This window comes from Eumetopias jubatus, unplaced genomic scaffold (genome assembly GCF_037043125.1).
Source record: "Eumetopias jubatus isolate StellerSeaLion01/CBP00866 unplaced genomic scaffold, mEumJub1_p1.0 scaffold_1, whole genome shotgun sequence".
Taxonomy (NCBI): Eukaryota; Metazoa; Chordata; class Mammalia; order Carnivora; family Otariidae; genus Eumetopias; species Eumetopias jubatus.
The window spans coordinates 130447211-130469813 of NW_028274807.1; the positions used below are offsets into that span (position 1 = coordinate 130447211).

Sequence of the window (22603 nt, forward strand, 5' to 3'; positions counted from 1 at the left end):
TAGACAATGACGCAACTCCGGCCTCGGAGGCCAAATGGGTGACCGGGTAGCGGTCACCATGGAGATGGCGGAGCTTAGGGGGCGGAAACTCCGCCTGTGGCGGCTCGCGGCTTTGTACTGTGCTCCCGGCTCCGGCTCTCGGAGGCACCGACCAATAAAATGTGGTGATAGCTCGCGCTGCTGTGACGTCACGTCACCGGAAGGTCTCAGGCGAGGGTGGCGGAGTTCCGCCAGGTCAGCTAGCTTAGGTTCCCGCGGCGCCGGCGGTGCCGAGGCCCCTTTCTTTGTTCGCGGTCCTCAAGTCCGCGGAGCTTAGAGAAGCCTTGAGCTGGGTCCGCGGAATCGGTGGCATCGACCCGGCCCTCGACGTCCTTGGGGAGAGGAGGGTGCTCCTTTGCTTGGTCTCAGGCGGCGGCCGGAGCACCTCTGCCTCTTGGACCTCCCTTCCTGCGTCCCCGGTGACGGACGAGTTCGCTTGGGGAATTTTGATTCACCGAGTGACCTTGAGCTCAGGGCGACGCCTACCTTGTAGTTTGTGGCTGCACTCGGCTCTTCAGGTACATCCCTGGCTCTTCCTCACCCCGGGTTATCTTCAAATACCCTGAATTTTGTTGTCAAGAGGACCAAGAGAGTGAAGGCAGATTGAGTTCTAGTCCTATGTTTGCCAAGCATATACCATTATTAATGACAGTGATTTGTAAAATAGTATTAACATCACCTTTTATTATTGGGTATTTGCTGTGTACCAGGTATTGCGCTAAGAATGATTCTTACATCAACCCTGGGAGTTTAGATGTTATTCCATATTATTAATCTCCAAACTGAGATACAGAGAGTTTGGTATCTTGACTAAAATCACCCAGTTAGGAAGTGAAGATCCTGTCCGTCCTCAAAGCCTCGAAACAAATTGCTTAATTTATTTGAGCCACGGTTTCTTCTTTGTAAAAGGAATGGCATCTGCAGATATTACCACGAGGCTTCGGTATACGTTGAAACAAAATGCGGATAAAAGGTGGTTTGTCTTGAAAGCAATGCTGTGCCTGTTTTAGTACAACCAGATTCCATGGGGATATTGCTCCATCACCATGCATTTATTCAAATTTAGGTAGAGAAGGAATGCAGTGCACTGAAACAGACACTTTTGAGAAATAGATCTGGGGTCAGAATCTGAGTGTTGGGAACTAGCTCTGTGAGCTGGATATTTACATTTTTTTCCAAAGATTTTATTTATTTGGGGCACCTGGGTGGCTCAGTCGTTAAGTGTCTGCCTTTGGCTCAGGTCATGATCCCAGGGTGCTGGGATTGAGCCCCATATCGGGCTCCTGGCTCAGCAGGAAGCCTGTTTCTCCCTCTCCCTTTGCCACTCCCCCTGCTTGTACTCCCTCTCTCGCTATCAGAATAAATAATTAAAAAAATATTTATTTATTTGAGAGAGAGAGCATGCACTAGCAGGGGTGAGCAGGAGAAGCAGGCTCCCCATTGAGCAGGGAACCCCCCCAACATGGAGTTTGATCCCAGGACCCTGGGATCATGACCTGAACCAAAGGCAGACGCTTAACGACTGAGCCACCCAGGCGCCCCTGGATATTTACATTCTTTGGGCCTTATTTTCTCTTCTAACTTAAAAAGGGTTGGATTAGAGATGATACACAAGATCACATACAGATCTAACTTTTGCATGGAAATTACAAGATTTCCTGGGTTCGCAATTATATATACCATATTTCTTTTATATTTACATGGTATGTTTCATGTAATTCCTACATGTATACACATTCCTATGCTTATTTATGTACACATACTCAGGTTTGCATGAAGCTACCAATTTTGTGCATACTGAGTTGAAAGCTCCACCTGGTTTGAGGCTTGAAAACCTAAAGGCAGAGAGGAGTCTTTGGGAGAAAATCAGGAAGTTACATTTAAGTTTGTGGAAGGTTATTGCAAAGGCCTCACATTGAAGACCTACCTGGCAGTTAGGAAACACTTGTTAAACTTTGAGGCTTAACTAGGATGATTTCCAGTGTGACTGGGCAGAGGAGAAAGCCCAGCAAAGCCCACCCAGCTCCATGGCTGCTCCTTGTATCTCTGTAGGCACGGATACTCCCCAGGTAGTCCCTTGGAGACAGGAGGACAAGGGAGGGTCTTCCAAGGTCTGTTCTGTAGTCCTAGTGATCATTTTGAGGTTGGAAATCATCTTTAGTTCTTCAATGCTTCTCAGCATAACTACCTACGAATTAAAGATGAGCCATTTTTGAACATATAGAAATGAGTGCATTCATATTTGGTTCTTGGAATTATGAATTGGTAGACCTTTTAGAAAGCAGTTTCGACCTAGCAAAAACAATTTGCTGGAGAATTTTAAAGTTTGAGGTTAATAGCCCTGGAAGTTACAGGAGTTGTTGGGTAAAAATTTTTTTTATAATTTCTTTGTAATTTTCCAACTTCTTTGGAGTATGTATTACCTAAAATGGAAAAAGAAAAACTAGTGAACCACTTACTAATAGTAATGGACACTATGTGTCCAGCACTCTATCAAATGTTTTCTATGCATGATGTCATTAAAACAGCCCAATGAGGTATAGGTATCATTAATCCCGTCATCAACATTGGGAAACCAGGGGCTGAAGAACTTAGCTAAGGAGGCAAAGCTGGTAAGTGGCAGTAAATTGTGGTGAGAACTCAGATCGGTGAGACGCCAGAACTTAGGCTGTTAAATAACTTTGATGTCATCTGTGATATGATGGTATTGAAGCAGAGCTAGATTAAACATAACAGCCCTGAAGCTCTGCAGACTGCTGAGATTGGCTGCTAGAGCTGTGCTGGTGCCCTTGAAACCTAGATTTGGGAGTCTCCTTGGCTTTCCATACTGCTTTCATCCTGCTTCTGTGTGCCAGAGGTGATTCCCTGTATGGTTCTGCCCAGTTTGAGTTCATGCTGTGCTGAAGAAAGTAAAACCATGATCAAACATGTAATGCAGGGTTTTTATTACTCCACCCAACATTTTTTAATAAAGCATTACAATGACTACTAAACTTTACGTTTACTCCTAAAAGGGAATGGAAGTGTTTTGTAACAGCCATTTTTGGACCTTGAGAGTATGACCAAAGCAGATTTACTAGTTGCTATAGGATCATTTACAATCACAAACTTAAAATTCAAAAAGAAGTCAAATCTGTTGAAATGCACCATGAGACTTTGAGTGAGGCTCTTCCTGGAGACAGTGTGGGCTTCTATGCCAAGAACGTATCTGTCAAAGATGTTCGGCATGGGAGTGTGGCTGGTGACAGCAAAAATGACCCACCCGTGGAAGCAGCTGGCTTCAGGGGCTCAGGTGATTATCCTGAACCATCCAGGCCAAGTCAGTGCAGGATATGCACCTGTGCTGGATTGTCACACGGCTTACATAGCTTGCAAGTTTGCTGAGCAGAAGAAGATAGATCGTCATTCTGGAAAAAAGCTGGAAGATGGTCCCAAGTTCTTGAAATCTGGTGATGCTGCCATCTTTGATATGGTTCCTGGCAAGCCTATGTGCGTTGAGAGCTTCTCTGATTCCTCTTCTGGGCTGTTCTGCTGTTCGTGACGTGAGACAGACGCTTGCTGTGGGTGTCATCAGAACAGTGGACAAGAAGGCATCTGGAGCTGGCAAGGTCACCAGGTCTGCCCAGAAAGCTCAGAAGGCTAAATGAATAGTATCCCCAATACCTGTCACCCCAGTCTTAATCAGTGGTGGAAGAATGGCCTCAGAACTATTTGTATCAGTTGGCCATTTAAGTTTAATAGTAAAATGGTTAATGATACGATGCATCCGTAAAACCTCCAGAAGGAAAGAAAAATGTTTTGCCGACTATTTGTGGTTTTTTGTGTACGTGGCAGTTTTAAGTTATTAGTTTTTAAAATCAGTACTTTTTAATGGAAACAACCAAAGATCTGTCACAGAATTTTGAGACCCACTAAAAGTTTAATGAGAGAAAAAAAATTCTTATTTTTATCATAAAATGTTAACACTGCTGATCTGGAAAGTAACAGTGACCAAAATTCTCAGCATGTGATCGAATTTAGGATTAGTTTGTAATTCTGAATAGAAACTGTTTTGTGAATGCTGTTGCATATCAGGCTGAGGGGAGTTTTTGGCAGCATCAAGCCACTGCGTCTCTAGGTTGTTCAGCAGGGAGCAGAAGGCAGGGGTTAATGGGATTGACTTGATTTTTAGTAACACTCTTGCGTGCCAGGCACTTGCATAGACATTTGTTCCTCTCAGCAATTCAGTGAAGTGGTATTGGCATTCACATTTAAACATTTTAAGAGGTGACTCGCCCAAGATGAAAAAGTAGGAAGGAGTCGGACCTGAGCCCAGTTCCACCGATTTCAGGTCAAGCACTCTGTAATTTTGGTACCACTAGGGTTCCCTTACCAAATGCCAGATGCTGGGAGCCCCTTTCCTCCCTCAGTGACACTTAGGGTTCTAAATCAACTGGTGCCATGATAGTTCTGTGAATTTATTTTATTTCAGTGTATAAATGTTCTTAGAGGCATTCTTGGTTTTTCTCTCCTCTTTTTTTTTTTTAACTATTCTCACAACTCATCCAGTCTGTTAGCAAATCATAAGGCTCTAATTCCAAAATATACTCCCTGTTCATCTACTTCTGTCATCTCATAGCTTTATCCTGCTCTCATCGTAGACTGGAGGCTTCTTTTTAAAAATTTTTTTAGTTTTTTTACTTTTTAGACTGGAACCCTCTAACTGGAGACTCTTGCCCTCTGTGATCCATTCTTTACATAGTAGCTTGAGTGCTCCTTTAATGTAAACGTAATTAGGTCATTTGGTCAAATGTAAATTAGACCCTTTAATGTAAACCTTTTCTGTCTTATTCAAACCCCTCAGTTGCTTCCCATTGCCCTTACAATAAATGCCATACTCTTTCCGTGGTCTGATGTGATCTGGCACTTGCCTACCTGCTGGACTTACCGCTTGTCACTATCACCTAGCTCCCCGCTCTCCAGTCATACTGGCTGTGGTTCCTGTAACAGAGTAGGCTTGTTTCTGTGATTGGGCCTCTGCTGATGGCTCTGTCCTAACTGTCTGCTTTGCTGCCCCCTCCTCATCCTTCAGGTCTCACAGCTCAGATATCTCTTGAGAGAGACCTTTCCTGATATTCCTCCACTCGTTTCCTTTATCATACTCATTGTAATCTATGTTTGTCTCATTAATCATCTGTTTACTATCATTGGCTGGACACACTGTAATAAAAGCTTCATGATGACAACGGCTTTGTGTCTGTTTCTTTAGTGTGTCTCCACAGCCTAAAACAGTGCCTGGCACCCCAGCAATTCTTAAATTGAGTGTACTTATTGAACAGAAACCAGTATAATTCATTTTAAATCTTAATCTGTTGCCGGCACTAATTTTTTTTACTGATTAAGTGGATACGTTTTATTTATCATAAGATAATTTTCTGTTTCAGAAATAGAGTTAAGTAAGAATTTTTTGGTTGAGGTAAGGCCTGTGAGGATAGAAACATTGATGGCATATTCTTTCTTGTATCATTTTAGAAAATCCTTAATGTGTGTTTTCTATAGCTAATCAAGTGCTTACATTGACTATATGAAACTATTGGATGTATTTCAAGAAATGGGTAGATTTTTGTCTTTTATTTTTGTTTTTAATACCTTATTGCTTTGGGGGGCCCTTTGAACACAATTTGATAAAAAATACCCTTTATTTACCAGTAGGTGGCACTCTTGGTCATGGTTACTGGCATTCAAAAACCAGATTTTAGAATTTTAAAGAGAACAGCTTTTAAAAATTAACATTTCTTTCTTTTCCTTTTTTTAAAGATTTTGTTTATTTGTTTGAGAGAGAGCGCACGCGCACACGGCGGAGAGGGGCAGAGGGAGAGGGAGAAGCCGACTCCCTGCTGAGCAGGGAGCCCAATGCAGGGCTAGATCCCAGGACCCTGGGATCATGACCTGAGTTGAAGGCAGACACTTAACGACTGAACTACCCAGATGCCCCAACACTTATTTATTGTCAAGTTCAGTCGAGCAGTAGACCCTTTAAACAGCATAATCACCAAAAAGTCTATCTTATTTGAGGACAATTTTTTTTAGCTGTGGTTGTCTAAAACGCTGAGCAGAACAGTGTTACCATATTAACTATATATATCAGTTCAATTTTGTCAGGAAACTTGGCCTTAAGTGACATGTAACTATATCATTCCAGCCATTGGTCTGGTCTTTTTTTTTTTTTTAAGATTTTATTTATTTGAGAGAGAAAGCAGGAGCTGAGGGGATGGGCAGAGGCAGAGGGAGAAACAGACTCCCTGCTGAGCAGGGAGCCCAACATGGGGCTCGATCCAGGACCCAAGGATCATGACCTGAGCAGAAGGCAGACACTTAACCGACTAAGCCACTCAGGTGCCCCTGCTCTGGTCTTTCATGGGGTGGGTATCATAAGGAACAAGAGTTAAAGACGGGCCAAGGAAGCTGAAAGAGGGAAGCAGTAAGAGAAACAATCAGAAGAGACAAGTGGAAACACAAGGGGGAAGAATTGATGGGAAAGAGGTAGTGAAGAGTAGACTTGCTGTGAGGTGATGCTTGCTGATTATAATGAGCCTTTCCTTTTGCAGCCGAGAGTACCTTTTCACTGTTTCCCAGAACATGGTTCTTACATGTCGTCTCTGCCATTGCAGGAACTTTGTGAGAATTTCAGTATATGGAAACACTGCCCTTGTTCCAACCGGTGTCTATCCAAAGGTCTCCCTATTATACCAGGACCAAAGTATTGCATGTCAGTCAGTCAGCCAGCCACATACTTAATGACTCCTAAGATCTCATGGACTTCTAAAGTAAGTTTCGCCTTCCTTCTTTCAACAACGAATGTACCATTTTTGGTTTAGTACATTTAAAGGAGAGAAACTACATTTAGTAGTCGTACATGAGCTGAAAGGCCTCATGTTTTTTTCATTTACTAGAGAGAAAAATGGTGAGTAGCGTGTTTACCCACAATGATGCTACGACATACTGTGATAGGAAATAGATCTCTTAGTTAGAAAGCAGTGCTTTTTGATATGACTTGGTTATAACTGACTTGTATCATCACTTGATTATTTACTTTTATTTGTGTTCTGTCTCTATCTTCTAAAGTGTTAGCTCCCTAAGGCCTTTTTTTGTTTATGTCTGTATCCCCAGTGTCTGCAACGTAATGGACTCTTACTAAATATTTGTCAGATGAAGGACTAAATGAAAAATATGGAGTAGGAATGTAAGCACACTTAGCTTGAATTTTTCTAACATGAAATTTCTTACAATTAATTTATGTAGTTCCTTCTCAAGAGTTCAGAAAAAAGGGTGTGTTCATATATTATCATTTATTCTCTAACTAATGGAGGAAAGGACAGCTATATATGGCAATATAATATGTTAAAGGTGACCATCTGAGAGAAATATTCAAAAATTGGCAGAGGATAACAGAATGGTAGGAACCAAAAAAATATATCATCTGACTCGCCATCAGTGCTTTTTTTTGATAAGCCTATAGGTTTTAGAATTTATTTATTTTTTAAAGATTTTATTTATTTGACAGAGAGAGACACAGCGAGAGAGGGAACCCAAGCAGGGGGAGTGGGAGAGGGAGAAGCAGGCTTCCCGCTGAGCGGGGAGCCCGATGCGGGGCTCGATCCCAGGACCCTGGGATCATGACCTGAGCCGAAGGCAGACGCTTAACGACTGAGCCACCCAGGTGCCCAGGTTTTAGAATTTAAATGTTGGGTAATCTTTCTGGTTTTTCTTTTTTTTTTTTTTAACGTTTTATTGAAACAGAAGTACATAAATCCTTGGAGGACAGCTTGATTAATTTTTTAAGACTTAATTTTTTTTTTAGAGCATTTCTAAGTTTACAGTGAAATTGAGGGGTAAGTACAGAGGTTTTTCCATGTATTCCCTGCCTCCACACATGGGTAGCTTCCCCATTATTGGTGACCCCCCCAGAGTGGTAACATCCATTACACCTGACGAGCTGCACTGACACATCATAATCACCCGGAATCTGTAGTTTACTTCCCTCTTAGTGTGGCGTGTTCTGTGGATTTAGACAAATGTATAATGACATGTATCTATCACTATCACTATGGTATCATGCAGAGTATCTTTAATACTCTAAAAATCTTCTGTGGTTTGATGAATTTTTACAAAATGAAAATACCCATGCAATCAGCCTTCAGATTAAGAAACAGCATTGCCACTGTTACCTCCCCAAGTGTAACTGCTAACTTGATTTCTAACTTGAGAGATTAATTTCGTCTGTTTTTATACTTTTTATGACTGGACTCATACAATATACACTTTTTTTGAGTCTGGTTTTCACTCTTTTCATTCAGTGTGATACTGGTGATGCTCATCTGTGTGACTGCATGCAGCTGCAGTTGGTTTATCCACATGGCCGTGAACTTCGGACAATTTGCTGCTTGCACTTAATCTAGCAAGAAATACTAAAGACTTACGTGGTGCTCTTTGGGTGGAATACAGTTACTAGGCAGTTATAAAATCTCTTCTCTCCTCTCATAGCGTAAGATCAGTCACATGAGCTTGGTTAGTGATTTTGGAAACTAACAGAGGGTAAGGATATTTGATGGCACCACTAAGTACGTAGGTATGTACTGTGGGGGTCTGGTGAGTCAGCTGTAAGTAGTGGCAGAAATTTTGTCAGGGTGGAGTTAGGCCTTTTAATTGCTTTGTTTTGTTAGAGCAGCTCATATGGCTACCAACAAAAATCCAGACTCTTCTTCATTGGCCCCTGAAATCGTCCGATATTTCCCTGCCTTTTCTTAAAATAGTTTAACTTCAGTTTTATGTTTGCGCAGGAGGCACCATGGTCTGTGCTGCTGTTGCAGTTCCTGGGCTGTTGCGAAGCTCTGCTGGGACCGTCTGCACTCCGGCTGCCTCGCTGAGGCTGACAGCCAGCGCTCTGCGCCACTTGACTCTAGCAAGGTGGGTTTCTGGCCCTCAGTGTCATTTGAGGTGATTCACAGACCTGACCTGCTGATGGGCGTGGGAGACTCATCAGACTCCTGAAGGCATATCAGAACGTCTTGCTTAAATAGGCATGCCACCCGGGGACCATTAACCTTGAGTTAGATGTGCAGATTTTCACTGACCACTTCCTAGGCTCCATAATGTTAGAGTGTACTTTGAATAGTCATGATATTATAGGGGAAACTAATTATTTTTATGAGGACAACACATAATAATCTAATTTTGCTTTCTATTAAAGCATAATGAAATCCAAAAGGAAAACTGATCACTTGGAGAGAACTGCCAATGTCGTTCGTCGGGAGGTTTGTATCTTTGGGCCGTGGCCAGCTTTCCTAGGCTGGACAGTGTACACAGTAATGACCGACTCATGGAGAAGGCCACAGATGAGCTCGATCCCTTTGAAGGACAATCCAGGGAAGTTTGTTATTTTTTTGTTCAGAACTTTTCGGATAGGACTTTGAAAAGATGACAGCAAAATGCTCACATTTTTCCTTTAAAACTTAGAATAAATGGATTAATTTTTTTTAAGATTTTATTGATTTGACAGAGAGAGACAGCGAGAGAGGGAACACAAGTAGGGGGAGTGGGAGAGGGAGAAGCAGGCTCCCCGCCGAGCAGAGAACCCGATGCGGGGCTCGATCCCAGGACCCTGGGATCATGACCTGAGCTGAAGGCAGACGCTTAACGACTGAGCCACCTAGGCTCCCCTAAATGGATTAATTTTTGATGAAGGGAGTATAGCAGCAACTGAGAGACCTACCCTCACATGTATAATGTTTAGGGTTATATTTTAAGGATAGAACTTTGACAGCCTACATTTTGTGAATAGCTTACCTTTTCCTTTCTTTCTAAATTTTTTTGTTTCTTTTGGCATCATGTCTCAAAGTCCTTGTTCTTAACCCTACTTTAGAACAACTTATTTCATCAAAGGAGAAAGCACTAACATCTGAGAAAGGAAGGTGGATGAGCTCTTGTTACCCTTCCCATGTGCAGATTTTTTTCCACCATATTCAGACCCTAGAAAGCTAATCTACCACCTGAAGGGCTGTCAAAGGCTGGGAAATAAAGGATCCTCACCCTTTACCTCAGTGAGTAATCCCATTTTCTTTTACAAACATAAATTGGATATTGGATTTTGCTTTTTGAGTGATTCTTCACATATTTAGATATATTTAGCTTAGTGTTATACTACATTCAAACTAACAAGAAGAAAACTATTATACACTTCTATAAACATGGTCAGACATTGCATTGTTGCAGGAATTTAATTTTTGGTATTAATAGTAAGATACACTTTAATGTAAAAGACTATTGTATAGGCCCCATTTTTCAAGCTAATACTAAAGAGAATTGCTTTGAGATCAAGAGTCGTGTGTTTGTGGATTCAGTTTTAGGCCAATATTTTTTTGAGATGTCTGTAAAATTAGTTCGGCATAATAGATTTATGGATGTGGCGGAAAATACACTTTTCCCGGTGATGATAAATCTGAAAGTACTTTTTTTCTCTTTGGTTTGCTGAACATACAAAAATGCTCACTCCGTAAATGTGTGATTTTTTAGGATTTCTTTTTAAAAAGTGAAATCTTGGGACTCCTGGATGGCTCAGTCAGTTAAATGTCTACCTTTGGCTCAGGGTCCTGGGATTGAGTCCCACATCAGGCTTCTTGCTCAGCGGGGAGCCTGCTTCTCCATCTGCCTGCCACTCCCCGTTTGTGCGCGCACCTCTCTCTCTGACAAATAAATAAAATCTTTTTTAAAAAATTGAAAAATAAAATAAAAAGTGACATCTTGCCGGTTTTGAAGAAAAAGCAGTTTATTTAACAAACTTGGACTACACTCTTTTCTGTTGTATTTTGAGGCAGGTAGAATTAGAACAGGGTTTGGTATACTTTCTGTAAAAGGTCAGTAAGTATTTTAGGCTTCATGGACCATGTTGTCTTAGTTACAACTACAAAACTCTGCCTTTGTAGTGTGAAATAGTCATATGTAACACATAAGCAAATCTGAGCAACTCTGTTCCAATAACACATTATTTATCAAAATACCCAGATTTGGCCTGTGGATCATAGTTTGCCAATCCCTGAATTAGAGTAGCATTTCCGAATTTCTAGGACAAAATTATTGAGACTGTTGGGGGTTATTTTGTTTGAGTGAAGTTTTTTTTAAAGATTTTATTTATTTGAGAGAGGGAGAGAGAGTGTACAAGCAGGGGGAGGGGCAGAGGGAGAAGTGGACTCCTCCCTGAGCAGAGAGCCTGATGCCAGGACCCTGGGATCATGACCTGACCCGAAGGCAGATGCTTAACCAACTCAGCCACCCAGGGGTCCCTGAGTAAAGTTTTAAAAAAAACTACAAGGAAGTTAGTGTAAGCTCTAATAGTGTGATTGCAAAGTTAAGAATTGTAATGCCCAGAAGTCAGAAAATGCACCTATGGTATGGGACCTTGGCAGAAGAATTTTCCAATTGCAATTCTTTTTGCTTTGTTTCTGATTTCCTCTCGTCTCCCAAACAGAATGGGAGCTGGGAGCCAGGAAGAGCTGGATAAAGTCAGATGATGTCTGGGCTACAGCTTCAGAGGGTATAAGGTCACCCTCTGAAGGGTGGGCTCACCCCAGCTCCTCAGAGGATAGCTCCTAGCCATTGAGCAGGAGCCTAACTTTGGACCTGCCGAAATGAACAGCACCTCAGCTTGGGCCATTATGGAACTGGGTCACCATCTCATACCTCTCTTGCCTTTAATTTGTATTGCAAGTATGCTTTATAGAAAGGACTCCCAGCATGCCACTTGCTCTTCAGTTCAAGTCTGTGAAGTAGCCTCAGAATAGGATGGCATCTGCATTTTATGAAAGAGGAAGCAGAGCCCAGGAGATAAGCTAGTGGCTCTCCCTGGACCAGAGGGAAGCTCCAGCCCCGTTTCTGACTCCTAGGCCTAAGGACCCTGCTGCCCCTCCTGGAGTGGGCAAAGAATAGAGCACTCGCCCACCCAGAAACGTTTTTTCCCTTGTTAGGGCTTGAGTTCCCTCTGAAGAATTTATTGAATGACCATATTATGATGTTAATGCTTCTTTCTTATCTGGGGCTATAAATGTAACCAGCCTGAGGTCATGTTGATGCAGGAAGCTGAGGTCTGAGTTGGATGACATTTAACTGTTTGTGTTCAAGTTCACATTTTTTTCTTAAGGATCAAAGAATAAGCAGTCTGGGTAACCTTAGAAATGTCAAGGAGATAAAAGTAAGATTATGTAATGCTGTAAGGATTGTTGAAGCCAGACTAAGATTTCACTGGAGGGGTCACTCCATGCTTGGCCTCTAGAAGGCCAGCCCGTTGAGCAAGATGGACTTGTCTTCAGTTTGATGGCAGAGTTTGGTAAGGAAAGCATTTTTAAAAATGACGAATTCGTATGCATTTATTTGGAAATATGCCAGACACTAGGCTAGGTTAGGGTTGCAGCCCTGAGCATGATACGTAAAGTCCTTTGACCTCAGTTCTAGTTGGACTCTGATCAGAAGAGACTGATTTTATGCACCTAATTCATTGTGGAGAAACCACTAATCCTCTTTCAATTGTACTAGTTTGCTTCTTCTAGAAGCCTAAGCCTTCTCCAAAAATGCCTTATGTGTATCATTACCTTTTTGTTGACAAAGCACTCGATTATATCAAGTTGCTACTTGATTGTTACAACCACCCTGGGGGGGGTGAAGGGATCCTCACACATTTCACAGATGAGGAAGTTAAGATTTCAGAGATTTAGATGCAGTGATGCTGCTTCCTGATTTGCCCAGGCTAGCATCCCATTTCACTCTCACAGGTGCCCTGTTTTGGATGAAAATTACACTGTGGCCTACATTTAAAGGACATGTTTAGTAAGTGGGGATCTCAGACCTTGAATTCAGATCTTTGATATCAAATTGGTTTTTCTTTCTACTACAACAGAACAATGTGACACTTGATTTAGACCAAGTTTAATTGAGCAACACAATGGAAGATAAATTTCACATATCCTCATCTCTGTTCCAAATCAAAACTTGACTTAAGTGTTACTGGATGTAAGAAAGGAGAGAGTTGGGGCTGGTACAGTAGTTAATAAAGTCAAATGGCCTGGCTCCTGGGACAGAGACCTTTGGGGGTCCTACGGGCCCCGTGCTGACTATCGAGTGCTAATAGTCTGCTTGATTTGTGGTTTTGCGGAGGCTTGGGTTGAGTGGGATGAGCTGCTTAGCTGGAGATCTGGACCGTGTCCTGAGTTGAAGCCTTACAATTCTCTGCTAGTCATCACCTACACATTCTGGACAGATTGTATGCTGGAATGGCCTTCAACTTGGGGGCGTATGTGTCAGGCATCTCTTTAATGTGGAATGTTTCTAACAGTTGGAGACCAATTTACTGTGCTTATTGGAGTCTGCTAGAGAGCCTTTGAGAGATTATCCAGCCTAGGATGAACAGTAGTTCATTCCAGCCTTACCACACTGTCAGCTCCGACAGCAGAGCATGGTGGGGAGAAACTTCCAGCGTCCACCACCAAGAGGTAGCAGTGTGGCTTGTGGAGGGCCTGGGCCCAGTCTTTTGGTGAGACTCCCAGGGAGGTGTAGTGTGATGGCCAGGCAGCCGGCCTGGGGCTCCTTAGGATGCACAAGTCAGGCTGCTCCGGGTGGAAGCCTGCAGAGACGGGGGCTCGTTGATGTAAGGCCGGCATAGCCAGGTTGTAGCCGTAGTACCCAGCACAGTGCCAATGTGGTACTGAGTCTCATAAACAAGTGTTAATTCCACCTCTGTGGCTGATTACCTGAACTGCCTTGGATGAGTAACTTTAAAGTAGAAACGGTGACGGCCTCCATCTTAAGAGATGAGGTGATGATGCAAGTGTACTATATGGATCTATACAGGTAGAGCTGTGAAAAGTGAGGACTTGCCTATACTGCTACTTTTTAGCAATGCCCAGAACTTGTTAATGTCTAAAATGTGTAGGGAACGCCTGGGTGGCTCAGTCAGTTAAGCATCTGCCTTCAGAGCTGGGGTCATGATCCCAGGGTCCTGGGATTGAGCCCCGCATCGGGCTCCCCACTCAGCAGGGGGTCCACTTCTCCCTCTCCCTCTGACCCCCACCCCTGTTCGTGCTCTCTCTCTCTCTCTCCCCCTCTCTCTCAAATGAATAAATAAAAGTAAAAAATAAAATGTGTAGTGTCAGTGCTTTTCACAGACACACTTTTGTTCAATAAATTAAGCCATTTGAAAGGCCAGGCCCTTTTCTGTTTTTCCCCTAGGGGATCCAATGCGATGAAATAGATGTTATTTTTGATCCAGCAGTCCTGTTCTGAGTACCTGTTCCAGGTGCAGGCATGACAGCGGTGCCTGAAGCAGGCAAAGCCGCTGCTCTATGGGGGGCTTCATTCTGGTGCAGATCAACCAGAGAATGTCAGATGTCATACATCCTTGAAGGCAGTAAAACAGGGCGGAGTCACGGGAGGCCAGAATGGCTGGGGGCAGGGGTGCTGTTCTAAACTGGTATGTAACACTGGAGCCAAGACAAGAGGGGAAAAGAGCCAGCCACATGCACAGCATTTCTGGTAGAGGAACAGACAAGAGCCAAGGCTTCGTGGCAGAAATGAGCTTGGTGTGTTCAGAGGAAGGTGGTAGGATGAGAGTTAGGCAGGGCCCAGGTTGTATAAACTATTATGGGCTTGTATAAGGGGTTAGGATTTTATTCTGAGGGGGATGAAAGGTTTTAAGCAGGGAAATGCCATATGATTGGGCATATTTCACCCAATGGGTCACCTTTTTGCTCGGTAGAACACGGCTTTTGTTGGGGTTTGACACCGGCTAGAGGCTAAGGATACAGTCCCAGGAGAAGTGATGGCGGCTCAGAGTAGGGTGGTAGTAGTGGTGGGGATGGGGAACAGTGGGTGGAGCTAAGACGGAGGGCTGATGGGATGCACAGATTGGCGGGTGGAATGGCTGTAGTGGGTGCGATAGGAGCAGAAACCAAGAGACTTCTAGCTTTGGGGTTTGAATAATCTGAGTAGATTAGGATGGTGGTGTATATTTGCTAAGATGGAGAACAAGCTGGAGGAGGGGAGACAAAGTGCTCAATTTTGGAATAATCTGGGGTGGGAAGGTAGAGTGTGGGTAGAGTTATAGATGAAACAAGATTAGCCATGAGTTTCATCGGCTCATATTGACTGTTGAATCTGGGTCATGGGTACAATGGAGATTCATTATACCATTTCTATTAGTTTTGTATATGTTTCAGTCTCCCATAATAATAAAAAGGAAGAAAGTTGGGGAGATAAAAGAGTTTTGTAGTTGGATGTGTCATTTGAAATGGGAATTCAAATCAGTTGGACATGAGTTTGGAGTTCACTGCTGAAAATAAAAGGTTTTAGCCATGTGGAGAGTAGGGGGAAGGGAGCCTGCAACTCAGCCCTGGGGGTGTGTCAATATTTAGAGGTGCAGCAGAAGAGAGGGACCAGCAAGGCCAGAGGGAAATCAGCAGGGTATTGGGGAAGCCAGGAAAAAGTGTTTCAAGGGGGGAGTGGCCAACTGTTGAACTCTGCACTGAGAGGCATCACTGGATGTAACAAAATGGGTGGCGGTGACCAGAATGAGCAGTAGTGCATTGCAGAGAGTAAAAGCCTGACTGGACTGTGTTGGGGGGAGAATGAGAGAGAAGAAAGTGGAGCCAGGGCCATATATAACTTTTGAAAATGTTTTATGTGAATGGGAGCAGAGAAATGGCCAGACAGCTGGCTGGATTAAGGGAGAGCCTTGTTTTTTCTTTTGGAGAAGCAGCAAAGCACCACGGCCAGATGCCTGGATCTGAATCTCTTGCTTTGCCACTTATTGACCTTGGGACCTCAGTTTTGTAATATATAAAGTGGGAATGATGGGCACCTGGGTGGCGCAGTTGGTTAAGCCTCCGACTCTTGGTTTTGGCTCAGGTCATGATCTTGGGGTCCTGGGATTGAGCCCCTCGTTGGGCTCTGATCTCGGCATAGAGTCTGCTTGAGATTTCTCTTTGTTCCTCTCCCTCTGCCCCTCCTGCTTGTGCTCTCCTTCTCTCTAAAATAAATAAATAAACAAATAAATAAATAAATCTTTTCAAAAAAATGGGAATGACAGTAATAATGCCTGCTTTCTAAAGTTGTTGCAAAGAATGCATGAGTGAGTGTATGTGAAGGGCCTGGCGCATGGTAAGTCATACATAGGTGTTTGCGGTTGACGTTATGTGAGGTGGAAGACCCGCGTGCTCGTGTGTGTCTTGTGGAGAGGGGAGCAAAGGGGGGAATATGTGAGAGAGGGTTTCTCCAGCAGAGAGGAAACTCAGCCCAAGTGGACGGGTTAGCCTTTGGTAGGAGCAAGGAGAGTCCATTTGTCATGCCAGGATGAGGTGTGGACAGGCAGAAGCTACTTACGAAGTTGTCCAGTTGACAGGAATTTGTGGTCTTTCCTTGTCAATAAATCACTTCAGTTAAACCAGTTTCTTTTAGTCAGATTCCTACTCATCAGATTGGTTTTTCTGCCATAATTTAAGTAATGTCTCTGGGCCTTGATCTCCTTATGTGTAAAATGATACACTATTTTGGACAATGACTAAATTTTCCTTCGACTCTGAAATTCTCTGTGCCCTAACGGTATTTTTGTTTAAGGTTATTTCTAATCCTGGCTTTGTCTAAATTTTTAAACAGCAAACGAATGAATGGGAGGGAACAGAGGAAGCCAGCTAGGTTTCCCAAAGAAAGACCTATTTCCTGCACAGAGAGTTTTGCAGCAACAGTAACGACAAAATACCCTACTTAAAACCATTTTTAAAAATCAGTATGATGGAATTTCCTTTTAGATGCTGACTCCGTCAAACCATTAAAAATGTGTGCTAGTAAAAGTTGGCAAATGTATTGTTATTTTATTGAACAGTAGAAGAGTCTAAATGTTATTTTATGGAAAACTTCATTTCCTGCCATGTGTTTTAACTTAGGACATGGCTAGTTGAGGTTTCAGTTGTGAAATCTTTTGATCCATTAAGCATGAGAACAAGTACAAATGTTAAAACATATAGTTTCTCCATCATGTTTTCTTTATTCATAAAAGTAAAGAAAGAATGGCATATAACAAGGGCCGTGATTACAGATCTTAATTATATGAAACTAGCTCCAGAATAAAATAAAGATGTGGCCTTCAAAAAGATTTTGCTAATGTTTTTAATCCCCTTTACTAGAAATCTTTATATAGTATGTAGATTTGCATTAATTGAATAAAATAAAGTGTTAATAGGAAGGCATGTCTTTAAAAATCATGAATCATGCAACATACTTCGTGTGACCTGTTAGAGCAGTTTTGCCCAGGTTATTAGGACTAATAACAACAGGTGTATTACCGTTTGTATTAATAGCAATAAGCATAAAGCACCTGTGAACATTTTGTCCATAGAGACTATTTAAATGAAAATATGACTTTTTAATAGAAACTGTAATTTCTTTCTTCATTGAATTTTATTTTTGAACATTAGCAAATGGTTGTTGATTTCGTTTTACACAGTCCAGCATTTGATTGTGAAGCATGCTCACCTTCCAGCTGAAATTCGGTGTCCCTCTGCCTGGCTCCCCCTCAGTGATTGTGAATGTTGGTTTCCCTGCCACCAGGTGACTCTTGCGGATGTTTTTAAAGCTATTTAGTTTTATCAGTGAATCCGACAGATGCCAGTTAAACTGTTATAAATGAAATAATCTAGCTCTTGGCTATGTTTTTACAGATTATTATGTTGAAGGAAAATAATGAATGTTTATAAAATAAACTTTTTTTTGGTAAATCTAAGAAAAATGAGAATAATAACATAATGGAGAGTCCTCTGATGAATCTTATTACTTGTTTTTGTAATAAGATATTTAAAATAGAGTGTCTGGCGGGACGCCTGGGTGGCTCAGTTGGTTAAGCGTCTGCCTTCAGCTCAGGTCATGATCCCAGGGTCCTGGGATCTAGTCCCAAGTCGGGCTCTTTGCTCAGCAGGGAGCCTGCTTCTCCCTCTGCCTGTCCCTCCCCCTCCTTATGTTCTCTCTCTCTCTCTCTCTCTCTGTCTCTCTGGCAAATGAATAAATAAAAAATCTTTAAAATAGAGTGTCTGGAAAATGAAGGAAGAGTCCTGATCTACTGAAGAAATTCCACCTTCCCTTATCTCTCTCACAGTATTAAGCATGAATCTAGATTTTCTGTAATGGTTACCCCTACCCTTCCTTTTCTTCTTAAATAACAAAAGTCTCTTGAACTTCTACTAATTTTTGTTCAGGAAACTAACTTTTAAGTGACTTTAAACGAGAGTTTTCATTTATTCTGCAAATACTTACTGAATCTTCACCATGAGTTGAGCCCTGTGCTTGATCTAGGGAGTTGATACAGATGTAGATTCTACCCTATACCTGACCTCAGGAGGCTTGTGGTCTTGTGTGGTGGAAGAGACACGTTCGTGAGGATTGATGGTTACATTAATATGTGCTAAGTATGATAAGAAGACAAACATCTTATTGGTAGAGTTGAGGGGATAGGGAAAAGCAGGAAAATGTCAGGCAGGGATTAGTCTTGGAGCAGGGCCTGGAAGGGCAGGTAGGAGGTTGACGGACAGGGTTGAGAGTGTGGTGCGTGCCCAATAACCTAGGCAGGGTTTTGGGAGGCCGGCAAACGTCAGGTGCCTTTGAGAACCAGCAAATTGTCCAGTTTGTCTGGTAAACCACTAGCATAGGGATATAGGAGAGGTCAAGCTACGAAGGCCTTTTAGCATTTTTTTTCTTTTTTTCCCAAGTTGAATGTTAGCCCTTGAAGGTTTTTGAGCTAGAGGGTAACTCAGTGAGGTCAGAATACTAGCAGTATTTACCTGTTGGCTGCTTTGAGAGAGACAAGAAGGAGGCTAAGGCAGCAGTTCAAGTGAGAAGAAGTTCTTGGCTTAGGATGCTGGAGGGTGAGCATGGGGAGGAAAAGACATGAGCTGAATTTGTGGAACTTGTTCACGTTAGGGACAGGATGCCTGGAGGAGAGTCAGAGATTCTCGGTGCGTGTGTGTGTGTGTACACTTTACACCAGTTGAAAATGGATTTGACTCTCTTGAGTCCAAGATGAGTCCTGAAGGGAAATCCTGGTGATGGAAAGCATCTGATTCTGTGGGGCTCCCTGTGGGCAGGAGCAGTCTTCTGCATCTCTGCGTCTCCAGTGCCAGGCAGCACAGGCTGAAGAAATGTTTGTGGAAGGGATGAATATGGTAGATTTAGTTGGACACATAAGTGAGCTTACCATTGGGACGGGACTATCAAGTGATTAAGGGCACACCTAGGTTTGAATCCTGACTCAGCCATTCCTGAGTGCTCTTGAGCAAGTTACTAAACCTTTCTGTTGCCTCATGTGCAGAATGGAGGTTAATAATAGCGTCTGTTGGGATATACTATGATTATTCATATGAACTGAATGAATTGGTGTACATGAGACCCTTAAGCCCACACCCGGAATATACCTGAGATAAAGGCTCCTCAGTCGTTGGCTCTTGTCACTCACAGGAGAGCGTAGATGTGGGTCTGATTGGCAGAAAAGTAATTGATGAGTTGGGGTGGGGGTTAGTAGCTTTGGGAATGCCTGAGAGCCTTGGCCTAGAGGTGGGAGAGGGGGTGGGGGTGAGGCAGTTTAGAGAGAGCGCCCCGTTGAGGAAGTGCAAGGAGGAAAGGTAAAGGAGCAAGGACCAGGCTGGAGAGGCAGGAGGAGACCCGGAAAGTTCCACGTCAGCTATCCCAGGCAAGGAGCATGTTTCAAGGAGGGAAAGGGAGTAAAAAGTATGGAACGCAGGGGGCGCAGGGAGGGGGACAGCTGAGCCTGGGCATTTGAGTTTGGTTGTTCGGGCAGGCATCCACCCACCTTAGAAGTTGTTGCTGGAGAGCAGAAGCCAGGTTGCCTGTGTTTACCAAGAGTGTCAAGGACAGAGAGAAGATTCTGTCGGATAAGGAAGTATCAGTAGAGGCAGAGATTAAAGGCAAGTTTTCTAAAATAGCTTAAAGACAGTATGGCTTTTAAGTTTGTTCTAGCAAATAGCTAGGATGTGGTACAGAGACCACTGTACTTTACAGGTCTTTAGTGTTGTCCATGAGAATAGGCCCCCGGGGGTGTTCAGGGCTCAGTCTTTGAGGTCCTGCGTGGTAGCACTGGGGTGGTTTTGCGTAGATAACAATATATGAATAAAGTGTAATATATAATGTAATAAATATTAATAAGCTAATTATAATGAATGCAATAAGATATATTATAACTGACAATGGGTATTTACTATGAGTCAGCAGCCTTATAAGTGCTTTGCACGTATTTCATTTAATCCACGCCCCGCGCCCCCCCCCCCCCCCCGCCCCGCAGCAGCTCTGAGATACAAGTGTTGTTGATCTTATTTTATAGCCAAGGGGGGACTAGGTAATATGCCCAGAGTCCCACAGTGGGTAAGTGTGTGCTGGGGCCACGATTACCTACAAGGCAGTGTGGTTACAGAGCCTGGGCTGTTGGCAGCCACGCTATGCTGCTGCTTTTTATTTTGTTGCTGAGCTGTTTAGGACAGGCGAATGGCAGTAGGTAACATGTCTGACAAACAGGAGGTCTAAGGAGAGGAACCGTGACCCCGAAGGAAGGGGCCGGTGGGAGTGGGTGCAGCACTGGTTCAGAGAGGGAGGGCAAGACTAGAACCAGAGGCTCAGGAAGAGAGTCGGTGTGGAAAGCAACCCACTTGCTCTCAGGGAGAGGAGAAAGAGGACTGGCAAAAATCCAGAGGAAGAGGCAAGGGATTTTATGGGAGCAAGAGAAGGGTAAGACATTTTCAGAGATGTTTTGAGTCAATAAGGGAGACCACCATCCATCTGGAGAACTTTGCAGTGGGTTTTTAAGAGTGGTCTCCCACTGGTAGTTTGATTAGACCTAGTCCTGTTCGAGAAAGGGGCTGAAGGAGCCAGCTTTAGGGTGTGAGGTTCATTGATCTTGACAGCTTTCCAAGGCACCCTTCGGTGGAGCCGTGAAGCTAACTCCATCCAAGGAGAATGATTGTGTTTTGGTCACCTGCTACTGCTTTCATTTGCTTCCAGAAGTGGAGTTGAATGGCAGTCGGAGGTTGAGGAAAGAGTCATATTGTCTTTTTTCCCCTGTTGTGAAAATGTCCCAGATTTCAGGAGGAAGAAAAACCCAAAGGTAGAAGAAACAAAAAACGAAGGAAGTAGAGGCATTTTGAATTTGAGGGATGCTGAGGTGTGGATGACACTGAGGACTGCCCAGCTCACACCTTAGGGTTTTCTAGAAACCAGATACGTTGTTTAGAATAGTGCTGCTTAAGCTATCTGTAGCGAAGGGCCGTTTTTAATACTGTTCAAAGGTTGTGGACTGTTTATGTTTTGTCAAATATAATCAACACTGGGTTAGAAAAAATAAAGAAAACAAAAACGGAATACAAACCCAATTTGTTGTCTATAATTAGATTCAACAGACTGTGAAATTGCTAAAAAAAAAGTTTCTAAGTGCTTACTTGTAATTTCTGAAATTTGCGAGTCATGGACTTCTTGCAGGCTCAGAACAAACACAGGCTCGTACCTAACAGTGGGTTTCAGTTTATGTATGTCATATATACACCTGCCGGGCAGGTGGTTCACAGGGCTCCTGTTCCCCCAGGCTCTTTCCAGATTACCCAGCCTGGTGTGTGGAACATACTAGATGCTCAGCAAAGAAACACTTATCAAACCAGCCCCTCTAAGAGATGGTTTTTGCATGCAGAATGAAACTCAATTAATCTGATAGCAAGTCTCTCAAAAATAAGATAATTAAATTTGTTCACCAGGTAGTAGGCAGCATCTTAAAGCAGAGTGTGCTTTACCTTGTTTTGTAATTTTCAAAAATCACATCTTTGTAGCTTTCAAAAAACCTTAGTTACCAGAAAGCCACAGTTTGTTCGTGATGTGTAGACACACTAACCTCAGCCGCAGTTTATCTTTTGGCTCTAGATGGTGTCAGCTGCTAAGGTGTGTGGGACTGCTGATGAGTCGCCATCAGTGAAGAGGCTCCGCCTGCGTGTTGCTGATAAAGACTTTTCTTTTAAAGCTGGCCAGTGGTAAGTGGCTTTTCTGATTCCTTGGTGTTGTGTGTTCAAGGTGCTATCAGAAAGAAGGACTACGATGGCTAGCTGTTTCTCCTGAGGAATAGGAATTCTAGACCATTCCCATTCAGGGGGAGCCTTGTTTTGGCATGGAGAATCCGATTCCTTTCCTCGCCTCAGAGCTCACCTTGGTTCTGAGCCCTTGACCTTCTCAGGCATATATGAAAATTGCTGCCTTGAGTTTTGTAGATTGAAACAAAGCTTAGTTCTGAGCCACGGACCTGATCATTATACTCTTCAGAAATGGTTGCTCTGATGGAGTGCACTGGAATAATCTAATCTGCTTGATTGATACATTTTAAAAAAGTAGTCGTTCTGTCAAATACAGAGTAAACACAGCAGTCTGGAAAGAAAACCCAGTTAGGTCGCAGAGCTGAGCACCCTCTCAACAATTCCTGCATCACTTGTCTGAGTTGATTTTAAATATTTTG

The 22603-nt window shown here is 43.0% G+C and overlaps 1 protein-coding gene across 4 annotated transcripts in view; it reads left to right on the top strand.

Moving 5' to 3' along the window:
* The first annotated feature begins 223 nt into the window (after positions 1-223).
* OXNAD1 (oxidoreductase NAD binding domain containing 1) overlaps positions 224-22603 on the top strand; it is a 40579-nt gene continuing 18199 nt past the window's right edge. Inside the window, exons 1-5 of one of the 4 annotated variants that reach the window (XM_028099199.2) lie at positions 224-557; positions 6690-6845; positions 8859-8985; positions 9269-9332; positions 22021-22127. In XM_028099199.2, the coding sequence (XP_027955000.1) occupies positions 8867-8985; positions 9269-9332; positions 22021-22127 (290 nt within the window). In that variant the 5' untranslated portion in view covers positions 224-557; positions 6690-6845; positions 8859-8866. Of the gene's footprint in view, positions 558-6689; positions 6846-8858; positions 8986-9268; positions 9333-9968; positions 10119-22002; positions 22128-22603 lie in introns of those variants that run through there. The other 3 variants (XM_028099200.2, XM_028099202.2, XM_028099201.2) reach the window with 3 other exon arrangements.